A 20,492-nucleotide genomic window follows, 5' to 3' on the forward strand; every position below is an offset into this window, starting at 1 on the left:
GGCCATGCCGCAAATACGGAACAACATCGTGAATACACCCGAATCGATGATCTCCTAGGTAGCATAATCAAGGCTGTTGCATCAGTGACAGCCACACCATTACGACCCAACGTTGCACCACTGCCGAACAAACGGTAGCACTGCCGAGCGAGCGCTAAGGCTCAAGCACTTTTGTAGATAGGGCCAATATCCCTGCGAGGCTGGTCCCTGTTTCCGGTCAATCTCCCACTAACTACATCCACTTCGCCGTCCCGCTAACGTCATTTTGGCTTGACCTTGAACTCTAAACAATGATAAGATTAATTAGCACAGACAGTATCAGCCAGCTTGTCCCTTGCAGACGGTAAGGCATGTGGCATGACCCCGAGGTGCTTTCGGGCCCTTATTGATACCGAGAACGAATATTGTTGACTGCCGCTGCCGTTTATGGACATGTGCATTTGGAATCACACAAGTCCATTTGAAACAGCCGGTTAGCTTATTAGTGCCCTCTATTTCTGATATCACTTACCCAATTTCGTAAGTCAATAAGGTAGCTAGGTGCGTTATAAGTAAGGCGGTTTGACCATATAGTGAGTAAACAGGCCAGGCCGTTAGCTGTTAGACGATCTAGTGCATCTTGGATTATGCGTTCGCATCATCAACGCCCAAGTAGTGCCATCGACCTGACCAGGCACTGCCTCACTCACGTATGTGCTTTTGTTCTATTTGATATTATACCAGTCGGTGAAGCACCGATGAGCATATTGAGTTTCGACGAAGTTCCAAACTAGACATCAACCAACCAAAGGGCAGTTCAGCCTCGTGTATCATCAAGGTAAAAAAACACGAATGGCCCCATCTACTTGTTATGCTTAGAGTTAGTTTGCAACTCCTCTGTCAAGGTCTCCCTGTCTTATCATTGTATGCTAGGACCCTATTGGTCATATACCGATGAAGGTTTAGTTATGGCTTCGTATCAACTTGCCGGGGTGCTCAGATCTTGGCGTGACAAGATACTTCATACTGCTCAAGATAACTATAAAGAAGACGCTTTCTCGTGCTTCTTATCGAAACGTCCCTGATCATCACACACCACAACACCATCACCTTCACCTCCACACTCCATCTTATAGACATTCTAACTCTAAACTTTACCTTCATCTAAAATGTATCCCCAGACCATTTTCAGCGCCCTCCTTGCTCTTGCTGCCACCGGAATGGCTGCCCCTTCTGAGGCCCCGAACAACCTCCAAGCCCGCGCCAGGGTCCCTCACGATTCTCTCAACCCTGTTGGCAAGACCATTCAGGGTGGTGCCATTGGCGCTGCTATCGATAGGTGGCAGCCTCTGCTTCACATCGCCGACGGCTGTCAGCCATACGCTGCTGTTGCCACCAACGGCGACGTCAGGTATGTGATTAACTATATCCAGTAGACCAACCAAAGCTAACATGGTAAATAGCGGCGGACTCCAAGACAGCGGTAGCAAGACTGGTGGCTGCAAGGACACCAGAAAGGGTCAGACCTATGCCCGTGCTGCTATGCACAACGGCAAGCTTGCCATCATGTACGCATGGTACTGGCCCAAAGACCAGCCTGCTGATGGCAACCTTGTCAGTGGTCATCGCCACGACTGGGAGAACGTTGTTGTCTTCATCGACAACTACCAGTCTCCCGGAGCTACCCTCTACGCTGCCGCCGCCTCTGGCCACGGTAGTTATAAGAAGACCAAAACTCCCCAGCGAAGTGGTAACAATGTCATGGCTGAGTATTTCACCAGTGGCGGCAAGAACCACGAGCTGCAGTTCAAGACCACTCCTGGGCGTACCTACTGGATCTACGACTGGGCGGCTATGACTCCCGCTGCCCGCACTGGTCTGATCAATGGACCAAAAGGAAACCCCAATGATAACCCTTGGGGCAGTGCCAATGTCCCTTTCATCGACGCCAACTTTGGCAGGAACATCGGCAATGCCTGGTCTTAAGAGATGCACAGCTACGAGCAGCTATCACTTGGAGTTTCATCTCGTTTTTAGGTCTCCTGTTTTCTTATGATAGATGATTTTCCCTCGAGTCTCTATCGCGTCATTACTCTTTGGAATTTTACTTGTCTACATCTAAGTGCAACATTAATTGGATAATGTCTTTATTTCCACATCTCCATGTGACATTCTTATCAGTGTCTATTTTCCTTTCTAATTTACTTCTAAAGATTCTGTCGCGTTCAAGAGACCGTTTTCAAGGTAAAAGGAGCTTCTTGGGGTTACTATGCTCACTTTACAAAGCAGTATCATCTAAGGAGCGCAAATAAAAATTGCCTTTTATAGGTATTTGAACTTGAACCTGCGCCTTTTCCTTCTCACTCTTCATTTTCAATGATAAGATCCGCAGACTTCATAAACCCTTCAAATAACTGACTCTCACGACAAGGAAGCTATGTACAGGGTTATTGGGGTGGCCGAAGGTTAAATATCTGTTTCTATCGGGATGGTATGGAAAGTTAAGTCAGGAAGCAAGCCCCGAAATCAGAAGCGTCTGTAGAAAAAATCTGAGTCAGGTCCCCTTCGACTCAAATCTGCGGGCTACCCTAGAGAGTCAATAATGTTATCAACCCTGCTGTCAACTTTGGGTGTAGATATATATGGGCGATACATTGATAACTATAGGTGATCGGACTTATCAAGTTAGTTAAGCTTAACCCCGAGTGCCAGGACTCTTGAGTGAAGAACGTACGATGTATTTCTGTACATTTCAAAATTGTATCGTGGATATCATCCAACTGCTATCCGAGCTAACAATCGAGAACATGACTGATTGAGGCTAGCGCGTATCAGCCAGTTGCATTAGTGTGTTGGATCCACGTCCGAGCATGTGGGAATATCCACTTAGACCGACACCAATGAGCAAATAGTTAACTGGTTGTGAATAACATCAACACGGACAAGGTGAATGATCAGCAGCCATGGACAAGATTGCGATTTTATTGTGGGATAGGTTAGTCAAATCAGGCGACATAAAAGATGATTGGAGTGACATGACCAGCTGGCCGGAGAAGAGAAAGCGGTAGAATCACCTGTGCCAAAGAACACATCGTAAAATTAAGGCGTTACTTACATTGGTAACGACTTCTAACATCCAGTAGCATGACGACTGACGAAGCTGGGCAATACGTTCAACCCAAGATGGCCGGTCTTAGACAACAGTCGATTGAGTGTAACGAACCTGGCGAAGGCCATCTACTTCACGCAACCCTGGTCAGATTCTAATTTGAACTTTCCCCCCTCAGGCGCAGGTCCTGAACTATACAGATAAAAACAACGCAATAATGATCGCAGAGTCGAATTGGTCGAAGTTGGCAGGCTCAAGCTTCTCAGAATTACTTGCTTCGGTCCCCCGGCCTAATAATCCTTTTGGTCTTTATTTAGATGAATGCGATTGATTTGATTGCTCGAAACGATCAGACAATCGGCATCCCTATCAATGCATTGTGTCGAGACGAAGTAATGTCCCCCATTAGCCTTCCAGGCCCACTACATCCAGTGCCTACTGTAACGTCATTACCCCGTTATTTTCACCTTAGATGGCGGAGTTAAAGTGCGGAGTTAAAGGGTGGATTTATGTCACAATGGCACAGAGCGTAGCCTTTTACATAGAACTTGGAATTTATAAAATGATCACTGACTTCAGTGCTTGATCTTAGACTCAGACCGAGAACTACACACTCAAGTCGCATTTCTTCTTCCGTTCAATCTTTTGTCAATTTCAAGATGGTAAAGAATCTTCCTTTCTCTGATACTGTGGTGCCTTCACCTGGCTTTGGAGCCATGGGGATCAGTTTTGGTCTAGGAAGCAACCTGAGTCTCGAAGAAGCTGAACCAGTTCTGCTGAAAGCAATTGAGCTTGGCTGTACATTCTGGGATACCGCTGTACGTTTGAACTCTTTGGCATTTATTGGTTGCTAGACCTGTGATACTAACATACCGAAATTTAGGTCGTTTACCAGGCTGGTGTTAATGAAAAGCTTTTGGGAGATTTTATTCGTAAGCATCAGGTTCGCGATAAAGTATTTAGTAAGTAGCCCAATAACGTTTCGGACATCAAGTCTAATAAACTTAGTCGCTTCCAAGTGCGGGTTCGATTGTCTTGGTGACGGCTCAGTTACAAACTCCGCATCTCACATCAAGGCATACATAGATGGCACGATTGAGAGGCTCGGCTTTACTCCCGACCTCTATTATCTCCATCGCATCGACCCAAGTGAGTTTTATTAACTTGAATCCACTATCCAAATACTAATCACCTGTGATGCAGAAACCCCTCTTGAGGAGTCAATTGGTGCCCTTGATGAAATTCGCAAGCAAGGCAAAACCAGATACATCGGCTTGTCAGAGTGCTCCGCTGCGACTCTTAGGAAGGCCAGCTCTAGTAAGTAGACCTTTCCCCATCCTTGCACGGTGTTGACTAACATCTGCTGTAGTTACCAAGATCGATGCCCTCCAGGCCGAGTACTCTGCGTTTGAAACACTACACGAAACTGACGGCCTCATCGACACTGCCAGAGAACTGGGCATTGCCTATGTCGCCTATAGCCCCCTTGGCCATGGCTGGCTGGTTGATGATTTTCCTTTCCAGAGTCCGGAAGATTTCTCTGCCAACGACTTTCGTCGCGGATGTATGTGTCCCGTTAGACCCAGCCAATGTGGTTATGAAACTAACTTATCGTAGCGCCAAAATTCCAAGGCGACAACTTTTATTATAACAAGAAGATCGTTGAGGAGATTAAGAAGCTTGCGGTCCGAAAAGGCGTCACGTTGACCCAGATTGCACTTGCATGGGTAGCAGCTCAGGGATTTATTGCTATTCCGGGAACAACAAAACCTGAACGTCTGGAGCAGAATTTTGCGTCTAGGAATGTTGAATTGAGCGAGGAAGATAAAGCGGAGTTGCGGCGAATCATCGATTCTGCGAAGCCGCAGGGCAACAGATACAATCCTACTCACCAAGCCATGGTTGGTCATTAGTGTCGTTATTGTTATTAGTATTTAGTGGTGGAGATAGGTAAGTTGAAAGTATCAATAACGCCCTTGTGAATATCAGTCAGCATCTCAAGGGGTCAATAGGTATAGGAACTTGATCAGTTTTGTTTATGCGTCACGAGTCACGGGGCTCAACATGTTTGAACGCGAGATTGCGCTAACGCGATTGAGAGATTTGGCAGTAGATTGCGTTGCTCCCATTCAGTTTGACTTTCATAAGGGAAGACGTATAGTGACATAGGAATGGCACGGCTACTATCAAAGTAAGACTGGTTCGCTTCAATTGGTTGCTGGATGATACTGTTCATAATTGAAATGCAGTATCACATAGCTTAATGTAGCTGAAATTTGTTGGTATCCATCAATCAATGACTGACAAGAGTAAGGATGTCATGCCTCCAGGGTTTTCCCGAGAGCCGTCCTGCAATTCGAGAGCTCTGATGGTGTTTTAAATGGAGAAGGCTAGGCTGTTTTTCCTTGTAGTAGCAGTAATCGCTCTATCCTTATGAATGAAAATTTGATGCTAATCTTTCACATACGACCATACCTATCAGAAAGCTCGGGATCCCGTCCGCTCTCCCATAGATAAGCTGGTAAGGGGCGGATTAGTAGTTGGGTCGGTGACGACCAGCGAATCCCCGCTGTTGTATGTACTTATTTTTGGCCTTATGACTGACTCATTGGCTTACCCAAGCAATTGTACCCACTGAGCACGTATCTGACTCGCATTGATTGCGAGTATAACCCTTCTGCTGGTCCATCTTCTACTTTGCTTTGAATGTATACTCAATCAAAGCCCACTGCTGCTAGATGACCATCTCAATCGATGTTTTCATTTCTTTTTTGAAAGAAGGACATTGTTTACATAGATTTCCAGGTAAGAGCATAGTAACCTCCAATATAAGACAAAGGCCATAGGGTGAGATCGGACAATAACCTGTAACACAGAGCACCCTGGTACCTGATCCGGCCCTTCCCGGCGTAACCTACGGCGGAAGTGGAGATTAGTCGTCTCCCTTCTGCGTTACCCTCGCGGCTCGGTTTAGTCACTTGCACAATTCTAGGGAAATATCTTAATCCAGCGTTAATATCGTATAGCAACCAGAGTATGGATATAGAGTTGCTTGAAAGGTATGGGCGGCGTTGATATAACCAGCCGATGAGAGCTCCAGTTGATAGAGCTATGCCGATTTCTTCTACCTCTTTCTCCTAATCTTACTAGCTGCCTTGATAGGTTCCATGACCCAGCTCTTCTTAAAATCCCCTACCTCGTCATCTTCAGCGGTAAACCAAACAACCTCGAACCCAAGCACCTTATCATCCTTGGGAAACTTGAACTTTGCAATTTTCTCAGCATCTGCGTTCCCGATATAGAACGCGTCCATTTCTGAGACAATGACACGATGACCCTTTTTGAGAACCTTTTTCGTTGCGCCGTCGTGCCATGTTTGGATAACCCAGTCTTTTGAAAGCTTGATGTTCTTTCCAGAATCGGTAAGCGGATCGTCCCACACAATAGGCGTTTTAGTGGGGACAAGGGCAGGGAGGCGGTTGAGGAAGTTGTTGAAGAGGGTATTGTCCGATTTTGTGTTGTAAAAGTATTCGACTTCGTCGGCGCCGAAGTGGTAATACGATGAGTTGAAGACCTTGTCCATAGTGTAGACCAAGCTGCTTGCAAATTTGAATGTCTTTTCCTTTCTGATATCCAGCTGTGCATCCGGATCATCGAGACTCGTCTCGCCAACCACCAAGTCCTTTTTCCAAACACCACTGCGCACGTTAGTTCGGCGCTATCTTATAGACGTTACAACTTACAAAATATCACCATGACCGGGCATATCTGTCTCAGGATACACATTGATTCCAAGACTCAGTCCATGCAGCACGACATTGCGAATGTCCCCAAATGTGTAGTAATCGTCAGTATGACTGTATTTCACACTTGTATCTGTCAATCCCTGATACTCTGGCCACAAAATAGGAAAGCTTTCTGCATCATAGATGTGCCAGTGGAAGTAGTTGAAGTTGTATTGGTGTAGGATTTGTAGCAGTTGGAGGATAGCTTTGACAGGGAAAAATTTCCTGCCTGTATCTAGCATGAAGCCTCTGTGAGGATAAAGGTCCGTCATCTTGTGCAAAGAGAATCAAGAGTAAGTGCCAAGAAGATCAAGAACAAAGACGGGAGGTAGGATCAGCGGTCAGCATTAATATAAATAGTTACATAGGCTAGCCGGATCTGGCCGGTAAGCGAGATTGCCGCTTGCGGTCAGGTGGAGGAATGTGGCTCCATCTGTCGGCAAACACGGCTCGTCAAACAAGACTAGCCAGCATACCTGAATCCTTCTGATGTTACTTGGACCAACCTGGACCTCACAATGAGAATGTGATTGTGAAATGGAGCTTGACAACATTTGTCGATTGGCTGAATTGACTGTGCTATTTGTACGCTATACATATTGGGACTTGAGCTAACTTGATTGAGATGCTATCACTTTACTGTACCTATTACGCAATTTTGCAACAGTTGAATACATAGCAGGAGAAGTACAACCTGTGTAGTTTGCCTTGTGGTGTTACTAAAGCCTTCTCTTTCGCAGTGGAAATTGGAATGGATCTGAGTTAACATTCTTGACTGCATAGCTCGTGGGTTTAGCATAAAGTTAAATTCAAGCAGTAACAGTGCGCTTTGAAAGCCTTCTATTAGGCTGTCACAGAAAACACATCTAGCTCTAAATACACAGACTCGAGAATAACATCAAGAATAATATCTTTAATAAAATTACATATATACCTATAAAGTGAGCGTTAAAGTGACAAGTACATATCACGGGGAAGAAGTTAACATTTCCATCGGGCTACCCTGCACTACATATCACAAACATTGTAACTAAGTTACCATAATATTGTTTCGGAAGATCCAAGACACCGAGACGTACTAACGTTAAGGTTTTCGTGTCTATTTCATTGGAATAGTATCAGAAAATAATGCATTCAGCTTAAGGAAATACTTCTTTTCTCTCTCTACCCGAATGCAACCGACTGTGTCTCCATGAATGAGGAACAAGTGGAGTTAACCACAGCATCAAAGTTATAGTTGTCCTGAAATGATACTGGGTATGGTCAAACTATGGTAAGGCTTCATCATGTTGAATAGAAACATCATTGCACGAGTCAAGTCGCTTACAAGAAGCTGCGCACTTGTATCTTGAACTTATCTAGATCTGTGAGTCCTGGGATACGAAGCGTATGGGGGAAGGTGTCATACACAATTGAGGGTTCAAGCACATGTCAAACGGAAGCGCCGGCGTCATAAGCTGGCATATGTTTGAATACCCATTTGTAAAGCGCGGTACTGTGCAAGGTCAAGCAATTTCCATGTGATACATTTGCCTCTGTGCCCAGGCTCTTTCAAGCTCAACAGGCCTCGTTTAGGATGATGTCTTGTGCTAAAAGTGTCATTGAGAGATGGTTTTGAAGGTTACTCTGAGGGATAGCTTCTTTTAGTTTACCGCAGTTGAAATTGATATTGTGTCTAGTCAATCGATCAGGAGTTACAATAAGTGGAGTGCGTGAGTTTTTCTACTCTTATTCGTAGGATTTTAACAATACCTAATAAGTAATTCCCAATACATACAAAACATAAAGTAATATAATAATGCAACAAAGCCTCGTTGACAAGTAGGAACACCAATATCGGAGGCTAGATTATAAGAGAAGAGTAATAGACGAACCTTGAATAATAACGCCAGTATTCGAACTACCCAGCTGAAATAAATTTCTAGGTAGTCCGATAGGAGAAAATGATATTCAAGGGTAAGGGAAAACTTCCATTGTAGTATTGCAATAGATAGAAGAGCAACATTCAGCAATACCAAGAAGGAAAGCTGCCAGTAGCGGAGAATTGGCTTTAGGATCACCTGGACTTTCCACAGACAATGATAGAAGACCAAGAAGTAGACCGGAGACAGATAGCCTCTTGTGAAGATGTCAATGGTAGCTCGTAAGAATTGAGAAAAGTTGGGTACCATGGTGAAATGTGGTGGTAGGCGTTGAGTGGATGATCGAGTGTTTATTTCTGTTAGGGGTTGTGGTGGTTAATGTTGCTGTGATGATTATTGTGTTGGTGATAGGTGTATGTAGGTATTTATTATTGATGCAGCACTGATATTCTTAAGTTTGTTCATATTTTTACAAAGAGTCCAGTTTACTCAGAATTATCAAAAGCGAACAAAAGGCTGTTCAAACGAACGATGGTACCAAGGGCTGTAAGTACTGGAACCTATTTTTAAATTTCTTTGTAATTGTACTGGAAATAGGAGGAACAGATGACTGTTCAGGCGCAAAGTTGGACTCTTTCTTTGACACGTATTATTCTCTTTGTCCGATAGACAAGTCGTGGTAGAAGTTTCATTGGCTATTTTGACTTTGGTGGTTGCCGTTGCACCCAAGAGGCGTCCGCTAACTAGCTATTGTTGGCACCACACCCGTTTACCCTTTGTACTCCGATTATTATTTTCAGCAAACACATCCTGCATGGACCAACCTCACGACTTCGGGAAATCATAATTGATTGGCCTGCCATTGTGAAGCCAATTCTTTAACCCCGAAGCGAGACTTTCCGCTTGACTCTAAAACTTTATCATTCATCAAGAACACCATGAGTGCCATACAGCGCCGGCAGCGAGATCACATGTCTCTTTCACAAAGCGAGTTCCCGTTTCCTGATCCGAAATTACCATCTCATCCATATAAACTTCGGCCAAGACCGACAACTCCAGCACAGCCCATCACCCAGAGACGCATCATCCGGAAGCCTAGCCCTTCGCTTTATCCAGGTGAAGGTAAATTGAGCCTGATGGATGGAGTTGACCTGCATCAGTCCAAAGAAGTTGACTCGAATCACTCTCAAGGCAATGACCATCGCACCTCGCAACAACTTAGCATGATGCTCATTATCATCATAACATCTACTATAACCTTTTTGTTTGGAATCTATGCTGGTCAGCATGGTCCCTCTATATCCAACCCTTCCTCTGCACCCGGCCCCTCAGCATCCGAACTCGGTGCACCAGACCTCCCTGCATACAACTCGAGCCCCAGCCGACTACTATTTGACATACATCAGCCAATAGTTCAACTTACCACCACGATCAAGACAGTACCCGAGTTAGCAGCGGAAATCAAACAAGGCCTTGATAACTACCAAGGAAATCTTTCATCAGCAGTTTACGTTCCCAAAAGATGGGCAGAAGCCTGTCGTGGTGGAAATGATCCCTGGAGGAACTGGTGGGACTCTCCAGCGTGTGATGTAGGGTTCACCGACTACAGTAAAGCAGAACAAGCGGATATCGCCGAACTCTTGTATATGATGCGGGATCTCGAAACAGAGCTCAAATTATTATATCCTTCCATGACAACAAACTGGTACACGTTTCAGTATTTAGAGAGCATTCTGGACTCGTGTATAAGAGAACTTGAAAAGGGCATGGACAGACCACCGAGAGACATTGCTAATGTCTATTTCGGGGCACTGGACATGAAGACCGATACCACCTTTGAAATGCACCGCATAGTGCGATCGTTGGAAATCTCCTTTCACAGAGCGCACCAATCTCTCGATAAAGTCAACGAATTGACTGCGAAGCTGGGTATATTTCTACAACAACGACTTGGTATTGCCAGCGACAGGTATAACATTGCCGAGACAGAGTTGAAGTGGGCAAGCCAGTTGCTGTTCCATCTTGAAGAGCAAATACGACGTCGTTGTGATGAGCTCGAGGCATGGGAGATTGCGGTGAAGATATTGGAGGGCTCTGAGGAATACGGTTTCTTAAATCTGGGGACCATGATGTCGATTGCAATGGGTAATCGTTCGGCAACGGACGAGAGGATGTATAGCAGAACCTGGGTAGGACGGGATGAGCAGATGCACAAATATGATATCCAACTTCCTTCTGAAAAGGAACAACATGTAGCCTTGACCTTGGCAAGAAGGGGTTTGCGGCCATTGTATTTAGAATGATCTCAGAAACACTCACGTTAAAAAGAGGTAAAGGAGCCGTTGTGTCATAAATTGTATATCTTGAAGATACCGCTGCTCGAAAATAAAGCTCGAAATAGATGAAAAGAAGCTAGTGGTTGGTCATCAGCTGGTTAGGAATTCTTTATCATACACGTTGAATGGGGCAAGACTGTGGTGCGAAATCTAGCCGTAGCCTGTATTGCACCATCTCAAAACTCAGGCGAATATTCAGATGTCCATTGAGCTCCGAGGTACAGTGACTAAATAGCCTATTGCCTTCCTTCTTTCTCTACAACCCTTTAGCCAATCAATTGCATCATCTCACGAGACAAAGTTTTACTGAGTCAATATACCCAAATTGATGCTATTTCCAACAGGCACAAGGGACCCAGACAGCTGGGCTAGTGAAAGGCGTTCACACGCCAACAGACGGAACGAATCCTAAACGGTCGACCCCAATCATGGTTGGTCTGTTGTAGTCATAGATGTGTTCTCTGGGCACAAAGACGCATAAGCGGCTGGAAGGTGCAGCTTGTACCACTGCCAAAAGATGTCATGGCTCCAGGCTCGAAGGTGCTGGATGCCAGCGACCGCCTTGAAGGTGGATAGTAGGGTACCAGTTGCACCAAAGGGTTCGCGAGAATACCATAGAGTCTGGAGAATCAATGAGCCCTTGCCAAAGACGCGAATGTGCAACAAAACCTACCGTCTTGTTGGTAGACCGGTCAAAAGTCGACGCAGCGAACAGCCACTGATCTCCGTGGACGATAATACCAGCAATGAAATCCAGCTCATCTACCTTGTCATCGAAGAGCTTTACCAAGTTTCGCCACTGGGCTGCGTGCTACACACCCAACTGGAGGCGAGCCTTGTCGGCGTTGGATCCGTCTCTCTTGGTCTTAACACTGACGGAGATTGGGTGAGCGCACACACTTGCGTGGTTGGTATGGTTGATGGAGGTGTCGTTGAGCTTGGGCCGGATCTTGTTGATCAGCTCGTGTGCCTGAGGACATACCAAGGTTGAAACTCGTGGAGGTGCGATCCACGAGATTTCTTGCCGTAGAACGCAAGGTGCAGAAGCGGCGAGTGAACACAATTATTCTATCCAGACTCGTCAAATTGATTGCGACAAGCGTAGGCAGCGCCGTCGGCAATGAGCTGGGCGGCTGCGAGTTCAATCTCAGGAGCTAGGTGTGGAGGATATGTCTTCTCAGAGTTGAGAAAGACATGGAGTCCAAAGTCTGCACAGGCCTGATCGTCTTTTTCGCTTAGCTTGGCGATCTCGACCTGCAGTGTGTCAGTTGCATTCTGGTATGAACGTGAGTTGACCAACCTCCAAATACTTTGGAACAACACCGACGATGTTCCTGATTTTGAGAGAAAGATGAACCAAAGAGCGAGGGATTCGTTTGTCGGAAACTTCGAGTGGCTCTACGTCAGCTCCGCCTTCAGTGACGGCAAGGGCGGTCAGTGACTTCCCGGGAGATTGTTGAGTTGATGGCCGGTCACTTTCAGAAAACGACGACGTATTCGCAAGGCGCGGCCGCTTGACGGGAGTACGAGGCATCTCGACACCAAAATCAGGACGACGCGGCTCTTGTGAAGAAGGTGGCGACACCAGTTGCTCAGAGTCAGAGTGTGGGCGCTTGCAATGATGAGGTTGCGACGGCGAGGGAGGATTGGAAGGGATGTCGCGTATCCAAGAAAGAATGAAATTATCGTCGCTGCACGCCATGGTGAAGTCGGGAAATGGTCAACAAATCATTCGGGCCAGTATAAGGTGTGAGGTTGAAATGGATTGAGTTGGTGATGCCCCCACTTTGGATGGCCGGGCAACTAGAAATTGGCAGTGACAGTCCCTGGCAGAATGGATATCTTGACCTGGAATCGTTATCTTATCTCTTCCAATTTAAACGAGATTGACTGGTAGTTCAATTAATAATCAATCAGTCCCAAATAACATGTTCACTGTTCTGGGAATCCATTGTGTGAGGATCCCTTAGTCTTGCGATACGAACTCCAATCTTGCCTTGCCCTCAGTTCTGACGATCCGCGCTCCTAAGCACAGTTATGACTGTTCGACTTGCAGATGTTAAAGCCGATTCGGGTCCCCGGAGTGTAGTCGTCCGTTGGCGGTTAAAAGGCGTTTTAGATTGTTCACTCGAGCCAAGGCCCGGACAAGAGGGGGAATGTTGAAGTCTTCTTTCACCCGGTCCTACCCACTAGGAGTGGTCAGGTTCTAAATTGAGTACTCCTCTGTGTTTTCGATCTGAAGAGTGTCATGTGCCACTAGCCGGCATGAAGGATTCACGAACTAGCTGCAATTCGGACTCAAGGAAGCCCGAGCAATCCTTCCAAATACTTAACCGGACATAGCTTACTCCCTTCACTGCAACATTACAGAAGGATTTCGGTTAGTACTAGGAGTGAGGATAAGCTGCTGGGTTACATTGCTGCATCCTCCGAGATCATCATTGCGTTATCGGGTAATTCTATGTGAAGGATTTGGCCATTTATCATATTGGGAACTCCAAACAGCCTAATGTTGTTCTCATTTTTCGTATATCACAAGAACACAAGAACTGAGCCTTTTCAGTCAAGTAAAATGACAGTTATTTGATCCTTTCTCACTATTGATAACCATTGGATCGGCAGAAGCTAGTTCTAGACCTCTGGGCTCGAAATCAGACACACCGTCGACCAACTAGCTATAATAATTCCCTCCCTACGCTCCACCAATGTACGCCACTTCCTTCGTCAATCTAGCCCTCGCGAGCCTGGCTATCGCCTCACCGCAAGGTGTTCCTGATAAGCCAATCGTGTTCTGGGCGCGCCTCTACGCCGACTCGGCCGATTGCAGCGGTGCAGCGACCTACAGCTACCTCTCCACCCAAGGCAATTGCATCAACAGGACTGTTCCCGGAACTGGCTCAGCAATTATACGCATTGGAGAGGTTGGCAAGTACTACCTCGCAGGATGGACCGAATCTGACTGCAAAGGCAAAGTCGTCCTTGTGGAAACGAGCCCTGGAGTCTGCATCGATTTGGGTGGAACCGAAGTTAAGAGCTGGTCTGATGACCTGAGCCCATTCGGGGAGGAAGGAGTGGCCCTGAATATGTAAATTTTACAGCTTGGTAGCACATTTAGCATGGGTTATTCAGCCAGGCCCCATGACAGTTCAACATACCAACTTTGGAACTCTCGGCAGCGTGGTCCCGCAAGTCAATATCCCATGCACCTAAAGACATGCTATAGTGCAACGATCAATACATCCTTTCGGTCGCTTCAACCACGCGCGCCAAGTGCGATAACCTCAGCGTCGCAGAGCAGAGTCCTCCGTTCTTTGCGACGCCCTGGGTACACAACCATATCTCCCGCCACATACGAGCTTCTGCATCTGTCCATGTCGTCTCGCTATAGGCCGATCCTCAACTCTTGTGGTGTTGCAGCTAATCTTGTGTTTTAAGCCCTGCATCTACAGTTCCTCCAGCGCACCAACTCAAGACTGGTCCTATTGATGAATTTGCTAGAATTTGACTTCATTGAGAAGAGCTAGACCTTACTAATCGTGTATCCTAACAAAAGGTGACGTTATTGGCCCTCCGACGCGCCTTGACACGCATAATCTTGGAGTTCGAATCAGAAGAATTGTCGTTGAGACCATAAGAGATGAAACGATTCAGTTTTCTTATGTAATTTTAGACTAGCTCTTAAATTACTTTGTTTTAACAGTCTATACCTTAGAGGACATTTCTTGTATTACTTACCTGCTTGGGAATTTGTTGTAGCTACTTGATGAGCCACTCAGAAAACTTCAATTTTCAGGTGTCCAGAAAGGAACAATGAAGGAGAGACATTTGCTTGCCGCTTTCCAACCGATTGTACTGGACGGAGGGTGTAAGCCCTGGGAATGAGGATTCCACAGTTGCACTCCAAAGGCTGGAGCTTCAAATACCACCACCGTTGTCTAGGTTCCCATCCTGGTTCAACGAATCATCTAAAGGGGAATTCCCCCAAGACTCTGTATACGATCTCTATCCCAAAAGTACGAGCCGCGTCGCCATGGGGCCAAAGTTCGGTAAGACTGACCCTCGATACCTTCCCATGGCTGCCAGGGACGAGACTCCAGAGTTCCCTTGCGATGGAGGTCGATTCCGTTTACCATAAGTACCAATGGATCCGGGCTTTGAGATACCTTGTAAAACCAATCCAGCATGAATTCTGTTTGTGTTAATAGGTTCATACACTGCATTTTGTATAACAAGCCAACGCCTTGACTTGTGAGAACATGTGCAAAGTTCAGCATCTCTACTCTTGTTTGTCTCTCCCAACGGCTTCTCTGCTTTACCTGGTCGCGCGATGGGGGCATCGTGGTTGGAAGATTGGTGGTAGTGTTTTTGATCATGGTCAGGTATTGATTGAACACATAATATGTGATGGAATAAAATGGGCCTTGCTCCACAAAGGTTTCATTTGTGGTGTTGAAAAACAGCTGCCGTATTGATGCGTTTCTCTTGAACAAAACCTTCTCTTGAAGGAAGAACATCCGGCAATAGGTCTCAAAATGAATTGCAGCCTGGATAAATCGTCGTTTTTCGTTCAAGGAGAGAACCAGAGATGCCGGTTTGACCATCTTTGAGTCTTGCTTTTCACACCAAGCTTTGGGCGCATAGCTGTCCGTGACCCCCTCCAACTCGATAAGAAGCTGTCGTGCGCTGTGAATGAGTCCCAGCTCAGCCGTTGTAGAAAGCTCAATTCTGGCATCTTGGTGGCGATAAAGACGCAGGCTGGCATGTTCTGCTTCTCTCACCTCGACTGCGTCGATGGGGCGTTTTCAGAATGTCTGCAGCGTAGGCGTAATGCTGATAGGAAGATGGAAAAGTTGCAACGCACGAGGCGGTGGTTGAGGTCGTTGACGGTTGACTTGAGAAGCTGATGTCGGTGGGTAAGAAAATGTTGTAGAAATAGAGGTGATGTTTGGATCAACGGACAGATGTCGCTCAAGTCTAAGAGTTCCATGATCTCAAGGATTATTTCCGGGCTTAGACGAGTGACGTTTGTCATAGTGAAGGCTTCCGTCGTGCAGGTGTGACTCGGAATTTTATCATAGGACATGTGAGCCAGTCTAGTTGTGAGTATAGGGTGATGATGGTATCCTGAATTGCATGTGGTGGGGTGATGGCAGATATTTATACTTGTTTTAAAGCCTGTTTGGCTTTTAAAACTTTTATTCTGAGTCAGGCCTTTGCGCAAGCCTTCGGGCACACGTCTATATATCCCGCCCCATACTAGCTTCTGCACGTCTTCCATTAAATAAGCTTTTTAGTCAGGATTGAATTCAGTATCCCAAATATCGGGCATGGTGTTCCAAAGAGCGGCTGCACAGCCTGCTTGGCTCGCCGCAAGCCCGAGGGCTGAAAGTTTCCTTATGGAGAGAGCCCAATATATCCTATTTTATAAAGGAAGAGATGTTGTAGTACCAAAGAGGCGTCACAATTGATATTTCTAGCTTGATGGCAATATACAGGCTTAGGATAAATGCAGACTATATATCTCTAAGCCGTATCAGTGTGGCCAACGTGTTTTCCGTAAAGTTCAGGCACGTGCCGATGTTCCACAGGCTACGCTGAAACCTGAATTTTACGTGAATATGTTGTTGACTCCGAGACCTTTCCAAATTGGGGCCTTGGGATGAATTTGTGTGTGCCTAGTCACAGGCGTCGGCTCGGCGTGATCATCGGAGTGAGTGTGACTTCTCGCTTATCGAATGATCAAGTCATCCCGAAGTTTGGGATCGTGTCATACTTACACTGTTGGAGAAGATTCAGGGCGGCTAAAAACGTCCGGTAGGATTGGCCAAGAGATTCGTGGCCTGATGTAAGGCAAAACTTGGTGCATGATCATTATCGAGAAGTTCAAGTATAGCGGCGGCTACTTGGAAGAGTCCGAATTATAGTTACAACAAACCACAAACTCAGTTGCTTGTTTAATAACCTCATTTTATTGAGATAGTTTCATTTCGCTACGGCAACCTGGTAGCTATGAATAAGTGAAACCAATAGCCCGTTATTTTATTTTACTATAAGGCACTTATAAAGCTTTACTGGATTGTTAAAACTGGATGGAAAGCTTCATGCGCTTTTCATACAATCTAAGCTCTAAACTTTTGCCTTGCGGAAAGACTTAGATAAGATTTGTTGTGCAGAGCCAAAGAATTCCCGAGACCTAGCCCCTGACTTTTCGTCCCCTGGTTGGGATGTGTCACCACCAGTTCCACCGTGCCCATTTCCAGTCAATGACCTCTTCAGTGCAAGCTGGTCAATCTTCCAGCCCCTCAGTACAAACAAGCAACTTGCCGCGGCAATATACATGAACCCGGTGAATAACTGTGTCCCTAAGTAGGACCCTGTATCCTCGACAATTGCTAACGCAATTACTTCACTAAAAGTACAAGGGATTGCTAAACTGATCCACATGGGCGTAAGCCCAAAGGCGACGTCTCTCATGCCCACGACTTCGATCATAAGGGGCGCGATGGCAGCCCAAAAAACACCCCCGACGATGCCTTCTAGCATCGCAAACGAAATCAAAGTAGCATAGGTCTGAGTACATACCCACATAGTAAGCGGCAAGACTCCTGCTACCAAGGTCATAATTGCCGCCATGTTAATGCGTCCAAATCTGTCGCTTAGATATCCGACCAGAGGCCGACCGACTGTCTGACCTAGGTTGAATATAGCGCTGACGATGGAGGCTTGTGAAGAATCCAATCCGAGATGGTTGGCAAAGCTAGCAAGAGTGAAGATAAGGATAAAGTACCCTAACATGGTGAAACCACCAAATCCAATCAAGAGCCAAAAGCCACTAATATTAAAGTGCTTGGTTTGAAAAGGGTTGCGAAACTCGCCTGCAGAAGTTTTGTTACGATCCCTAATAAGAATGATCATGGACGTATTGACTACAAAAGCCAGGATGCCGAGAGTTCGAAGAGCCCAGTGAAGGCCAAGATTGCTGATCATGGCGCCCGCGGCCAATGAGTATACCGTACCGCCGAACGCAGCACCAGCCAAGGCAAATCCGGTAGCTAAAGAACGTCTAGTTGTAAACCACTGCGGAATAACCGCAGCAGTTGGAATAAAGAGCAGGCCAAGTCCAAGACCGAATAGGACGCCCTGGGTGAGGAAAAGGTGCCATGATCGAGAAGCTAGGCTAGCGCAGACTAAGCTCACGGACTCAAGGAGCATGCCAGCGAACATGGTAGGCCTGATACCAAAACGTCCGACAAAGAGAGTTGCAACAGGAGAGACAAGAAAAAGACAAGTCAGACTGAGGCCACCAATAAAAGCATACTCTAGAGCTGTTGTCCCCGGAAATGTATCGGTATCAAGATAATTGGCAAGAAAGACGGCGTATGCTGAGCTGAAGCCCCATGAGTGCATGTTGATAATGGCTGCGGCGGCCGTGCAAACCCATCCATAACCTCCATTCGGAGGGTCGTCAGCTGCACATTCGGCTAAAGGCTCGGCTGTCGCGGTGAGCATACCCCCAGAGCTCTCCTGAGACTTTTGTTCTGGAGGATTCTGGGGAGCGTCGTATAACGGAAGATTGATTGACATGATGCTTAATAGTTTGATTCGGTCGGCCTCAGTACTTCATGGGAGAGAGCGACAAAAGAAGTTGGCAATAGAAGATGAAGCAAATCGTGAAACAACTTTTTTAGGCATATTAAGATAGCTAATTGTAAAGCCTCCTGTAAGTACAGATACCCCGGTGACTAAGTATAAATTACTCGCCAAGATATGCTATGCAGAATATCTGATGCCGTCCATCAACGGACAAGCCAAATCTGCTCATTCGGAGTGTTATTCCATTCTCCCACGGTATATTTCGGCCAGCTGACTGACATAGGACACCAAAGGTTGCTCCACGTAGACTCCACTTTTGAATGATGCCACTGTCATTGCCGCTTCAGAATCGAGATGACAAATAAAGTCTCCGCCATCTCTCCGCGGTGCATCCACTATTGAGGACTGTTAGCTCCACACTCACCACTCGGAAGCATCTTCCATTTGTACCTGTACTTTTAAACTACAATGTGATTACTCAAGCTCAAGGTTCGATTTGATAATGAATCCGAGGTCCGGCTAATCAAAATTACCATGTTTACACTGCTCCGCTGCATCAGGTCAACCCCGAACAAAGACCGGTCTATTCTGCAAAGTCTTTTCTAGATCATCCAAACACATTTTTACCGTCATCTTAAAATGGAGCCCTACAAGGAACGCCGCTTGAGATTGTCAGAATCGTTCCCGTGGGTTGAGGATCCATTCATCTCGAACGCGCCCATGAGCGGCTTCGCAACAAACGAACTAGCCGTAGCAGTTACAATGGCTGGAGGCCTCGGTCAGATCGGATTCACAGGCAGCCCGGGAATATTACACAGAGAACTGGAAGAGGCAAAACTAAAGTTAGACGGAACACCAGTGTACGACGAGATTTCTAAGGTGCTCCCAGTCGGCGTTGGTATCATCGCTTTTGGTGGAAGTTCGAAAGCGTGGATTCAGGTGTTTGCTAAGTATAGACCAGCCATGGTGTGGATTTCTTTTGGAACCAGCGACGAGTTCAAATCATGGACAGAGAACATCCGCGCTGTGTCGCCAGATACTAAAGTATGGATTCAAGTAGGAAGTGTCAATGCGACTTTAGAAACAGTGGCAGCTTGTACACCAGACGCTCTTGTGCTACAGGGCACTGATGCTGGCGGTCACGGTCACAAACATGGAGCAAGCATTATTACTCTGATTCCAGAAGTCTCAGATGCGCTACACGAGAAGGGATTATCCAACATTCCTATAATCGCCGCGGGTGGCATTATGGACAAGAGGGGCGTGGCGGCGGCTGTTGCATTGGGTGCGTCAGGTATCGTCATGGGCACACGCTTCCTGGCATGCCATGAAATCGAGATAGCCAATGATGTCGTGGATGAGTGTCTCGTCACTTCTGATGGAGGCGAGGCTACGGTTCGCTCGCGGGTCTTCGACGATACTTGGGGCCAAAACTTCTGGCCTGATATGTATGACGGCAGGTGCTTGCGAAACGCCGTCTACGACGACGTGGAAGAGGCGGGCATGAGCCTTCAAGAGGCTCGGGTGGGTCTTGCCAACCGAAGTAGTGGCGGAATGGGCTCGGCGTTCGTAGTAAGGGATTCGTATACGATCTGGGCGGGAACTGGTGTCGGAATGCTTAAGAAGCGAGAGCAAGCGGCGGATATTGTGAAACAGATTCGAGAAGAGACAAAGGACCTAATGAAGCACATGACTGGAATAATTTAAATCTATTTAGTGGTATCAAACGGACGTTTGTCAGAGTTGGAAAGAATGACTAATACGTGAGCCATCTGCCGAGCACACGCATGTTGAATATCGGTGATCTTATGTCTTAGCGCCCTAGTCA

General features: G+C 46.4%; 8 protein-coding genes across 8 annotated transcripts; 5 read left to right on the forward strand and 3 right to left on the reverse strand.

Annotated features, from left to right (window-relative positions):
- Positions 1 to 1,148: 1,148 nt before the first annotated feature.
- B0J16DRAFT_273426 (necrosis and ethylene inducing peptide) lies at positions 1,149 to 1,965 on the forward strand (the record flags this gene model as incomplete). The annotated part of the gene is made up of 2 exons (XM_046123640.1): positions 1,149 to 1,390; positions 1,443 to 1,965. 2 exons carry the CDS (start codon positions 1,149 to 1,151, stop codon positions 1,963 to 1,965), a joined length of 765 nt encoding a protein of 254 aa, XP_045979266.1.
- A 1,782-nt stretch (positions 1,966 to 3,747) lies between these two features.
- B0J16DRAFT_310496 (NADP-dependent oxidoreductase domain-containing protein) lies at positions 3,748 to 5,179 on the forward strand (the record flags this gene model as incomplete). The annotated part of the gene is made up of 6 exons (XM_046124968.1): positions 3,748 to 3,906; positions 3,972 to 4,050; positions 4,097 to 4,237; positions 4,292 to 4,405; positions 4,458 to 4,652; positions 4,706 to 5,179. 6 exons carry the CDS (start codon positions 3,748 to 3,750, stop codon positions 4,999 to 5,001), a joined length of 984 nt encoding a protein of 327 aa, XP_045979267.1. The 3' UTR covers positions 5,002 to 5,179.
- Positions 5,180 to 6,212: 1,033 nt separating this feature from the next.
- B0J16DRAFT_358250 (putative beta-hexosaminidase) lies at positions 6,213 to 7,145 on the reverse strand (the record flags this gene model as incomplete). The annotated part of the gene is made up of 2 exons (XM_046129571.1): positions 6,213 to 6,786; positions 6,832 to 7,145. 2 exons carry the CDS (start codon positions 7,143 to 7,145, stop codon positions 6,213 to 6,215), a joined length of 888 nt encoding a protein of 295 aa, XP_045979268.1.
- A 2,528-nt stretch (positions 7,146 to 9,673) lies between these two features.
- On the forward strand, positions 9,674 to 11,038 carry B0J16DRAFT_388760 (uncharacterized protein; the record flags this gene model as incomplete). The annotated part of the gene is made up of 1 exon (XM_046131770.1): positions 9,674 to 11,038. The coding sequence occupies one exon, from the start codon at positions 9,674 to 9,676 to the stop codon at positions 11,036 to 11,038; it is 1,365 nt and encodes a 454-aa protein (XP_045979269.1).
- A 2,635-nt stretch (positions 11,039 to 13,673) lies between these two features.
- B0J16DRAFT_404773 (uncharacterized protein) lies at positions 13,674 to 14,160 on the forward strand (the record flags this gene model as incomplete). The annotated part of the gene is made up of 1 exon (XM_046132830.1): positions 13,674 to 14,160. Exon 1 carries the CDS (start codon positions 13,777 to 13,779, stop codon positions 14,158 to 14,160), a length of 384 nt encoding a protein of 127 aa, XP_045979270.1. The 5' UTR covers positions 13,674 to 13,776.
- Positions 14,161 to 14,866: 706 nt separating this feature from the next.
- On the reverse strand, positions 14,867 to 16,152 carry B0J16DRAFT_375679 (uncharacterized protein). Its single transcript, XM_046130712.1, has 3 exons — positions 15,850 to 16,152; positions 15,388 to 15,754; positions 14,867 to 15,285 (listed from the first exon to the last, which is right to left on the reverse strand). The coding sequence occupies exons 1-3, from the start codon at positions 16,101 to 16,103 to the stop codon at positions 15,037 to 15,039; spliced, it is 870 nt and encodes a 289-aa protein (XP_045979271.1). The 5' UTR covers positions 16,104 to 16,152; the 3' UTR covers positions 14,867 to 15,036.
- A 1,148-nt stretch (positions 16,153 to 17,300) lies between these two features.
- On the reverse strand, positions 17,301 to 18,655 carry B0J16DRAFT_358252 (monocarboxylate transporter; the record flags this gene model as incomplete). Its single annotated transcript, XM_046129572.1, has 3 exons — positions 17,301 to 17,353; positions 17,392 to 18,540; positions 18,583 to 18,655. 3 exons carry the CDS (start codon positions 18,653 to 18,655, stop codon positions 17,301 to 17,303), a joined length of 1,275 nt encoding a protein of 424 aa, XP_045979272.1.
- A 433-nt stretch (positions 18,656 to 19,088) lies between these two features.
- B0J16DRAFT_310501 (2-nitropropane dioxygenase) lies at positions 19,089 to 20,371 on the forward strand (the record flags this gene model as incomplete). The annotated part of the gene is made up of 1 exon (XM_046124969.1): positions 19,089 to 20,371. Exon 1 carries the CDS (start codon positions 19,304 to 19,306, stop codon positions 20,369 to 20,371), a length of 1,068 nt encoding a protein of 355 aa, XP_045979273.1. The 5' UTR covers positions 19,089 to 19,303.
- Positions 20,372 to 20,492: the final 121 nt, after the last annotated feature.

This window comes from Fusarium flagelliforme, assembly GCF_020744385.1.
Source record: "Fusarium flagelliforme strain FIESC 12 MPI-CAGE-AA-0113 chromosome Unknown B0J16scaffold_7, whole genome shotgun sequence".
Taxonomy (NCBI): Eukaryota; Fungi; Ascomycota; class Sordariomycetes; order Hypocreales; family Nectriaceae; genus Fusarium; species Fusarium flagelliforme.

Coding starts and splice junctions, on each gene's coding strand:
- B0J16DRAFT_375679 (XM_046130712.1), bottom strand. CDS start 16,103: ATGACAAACGTCACTCGTCTAAGCCCGGAAATAATCCTTGAGATCATG. Junction 15,755..15,849: donor GCCCCATCGACGCAGTCGAG/GTGAGAGAAGCA, acceptor ACTCATTCACAG/CGCACGACAGCTTCTTATCG. Junction 15,286..15,387: donor TGCCCCCATCGCGCGACCAG/GTAAAGCAGAGA, acceptor TACAAAATGCAG/TGTATGAACCTATTAACACA.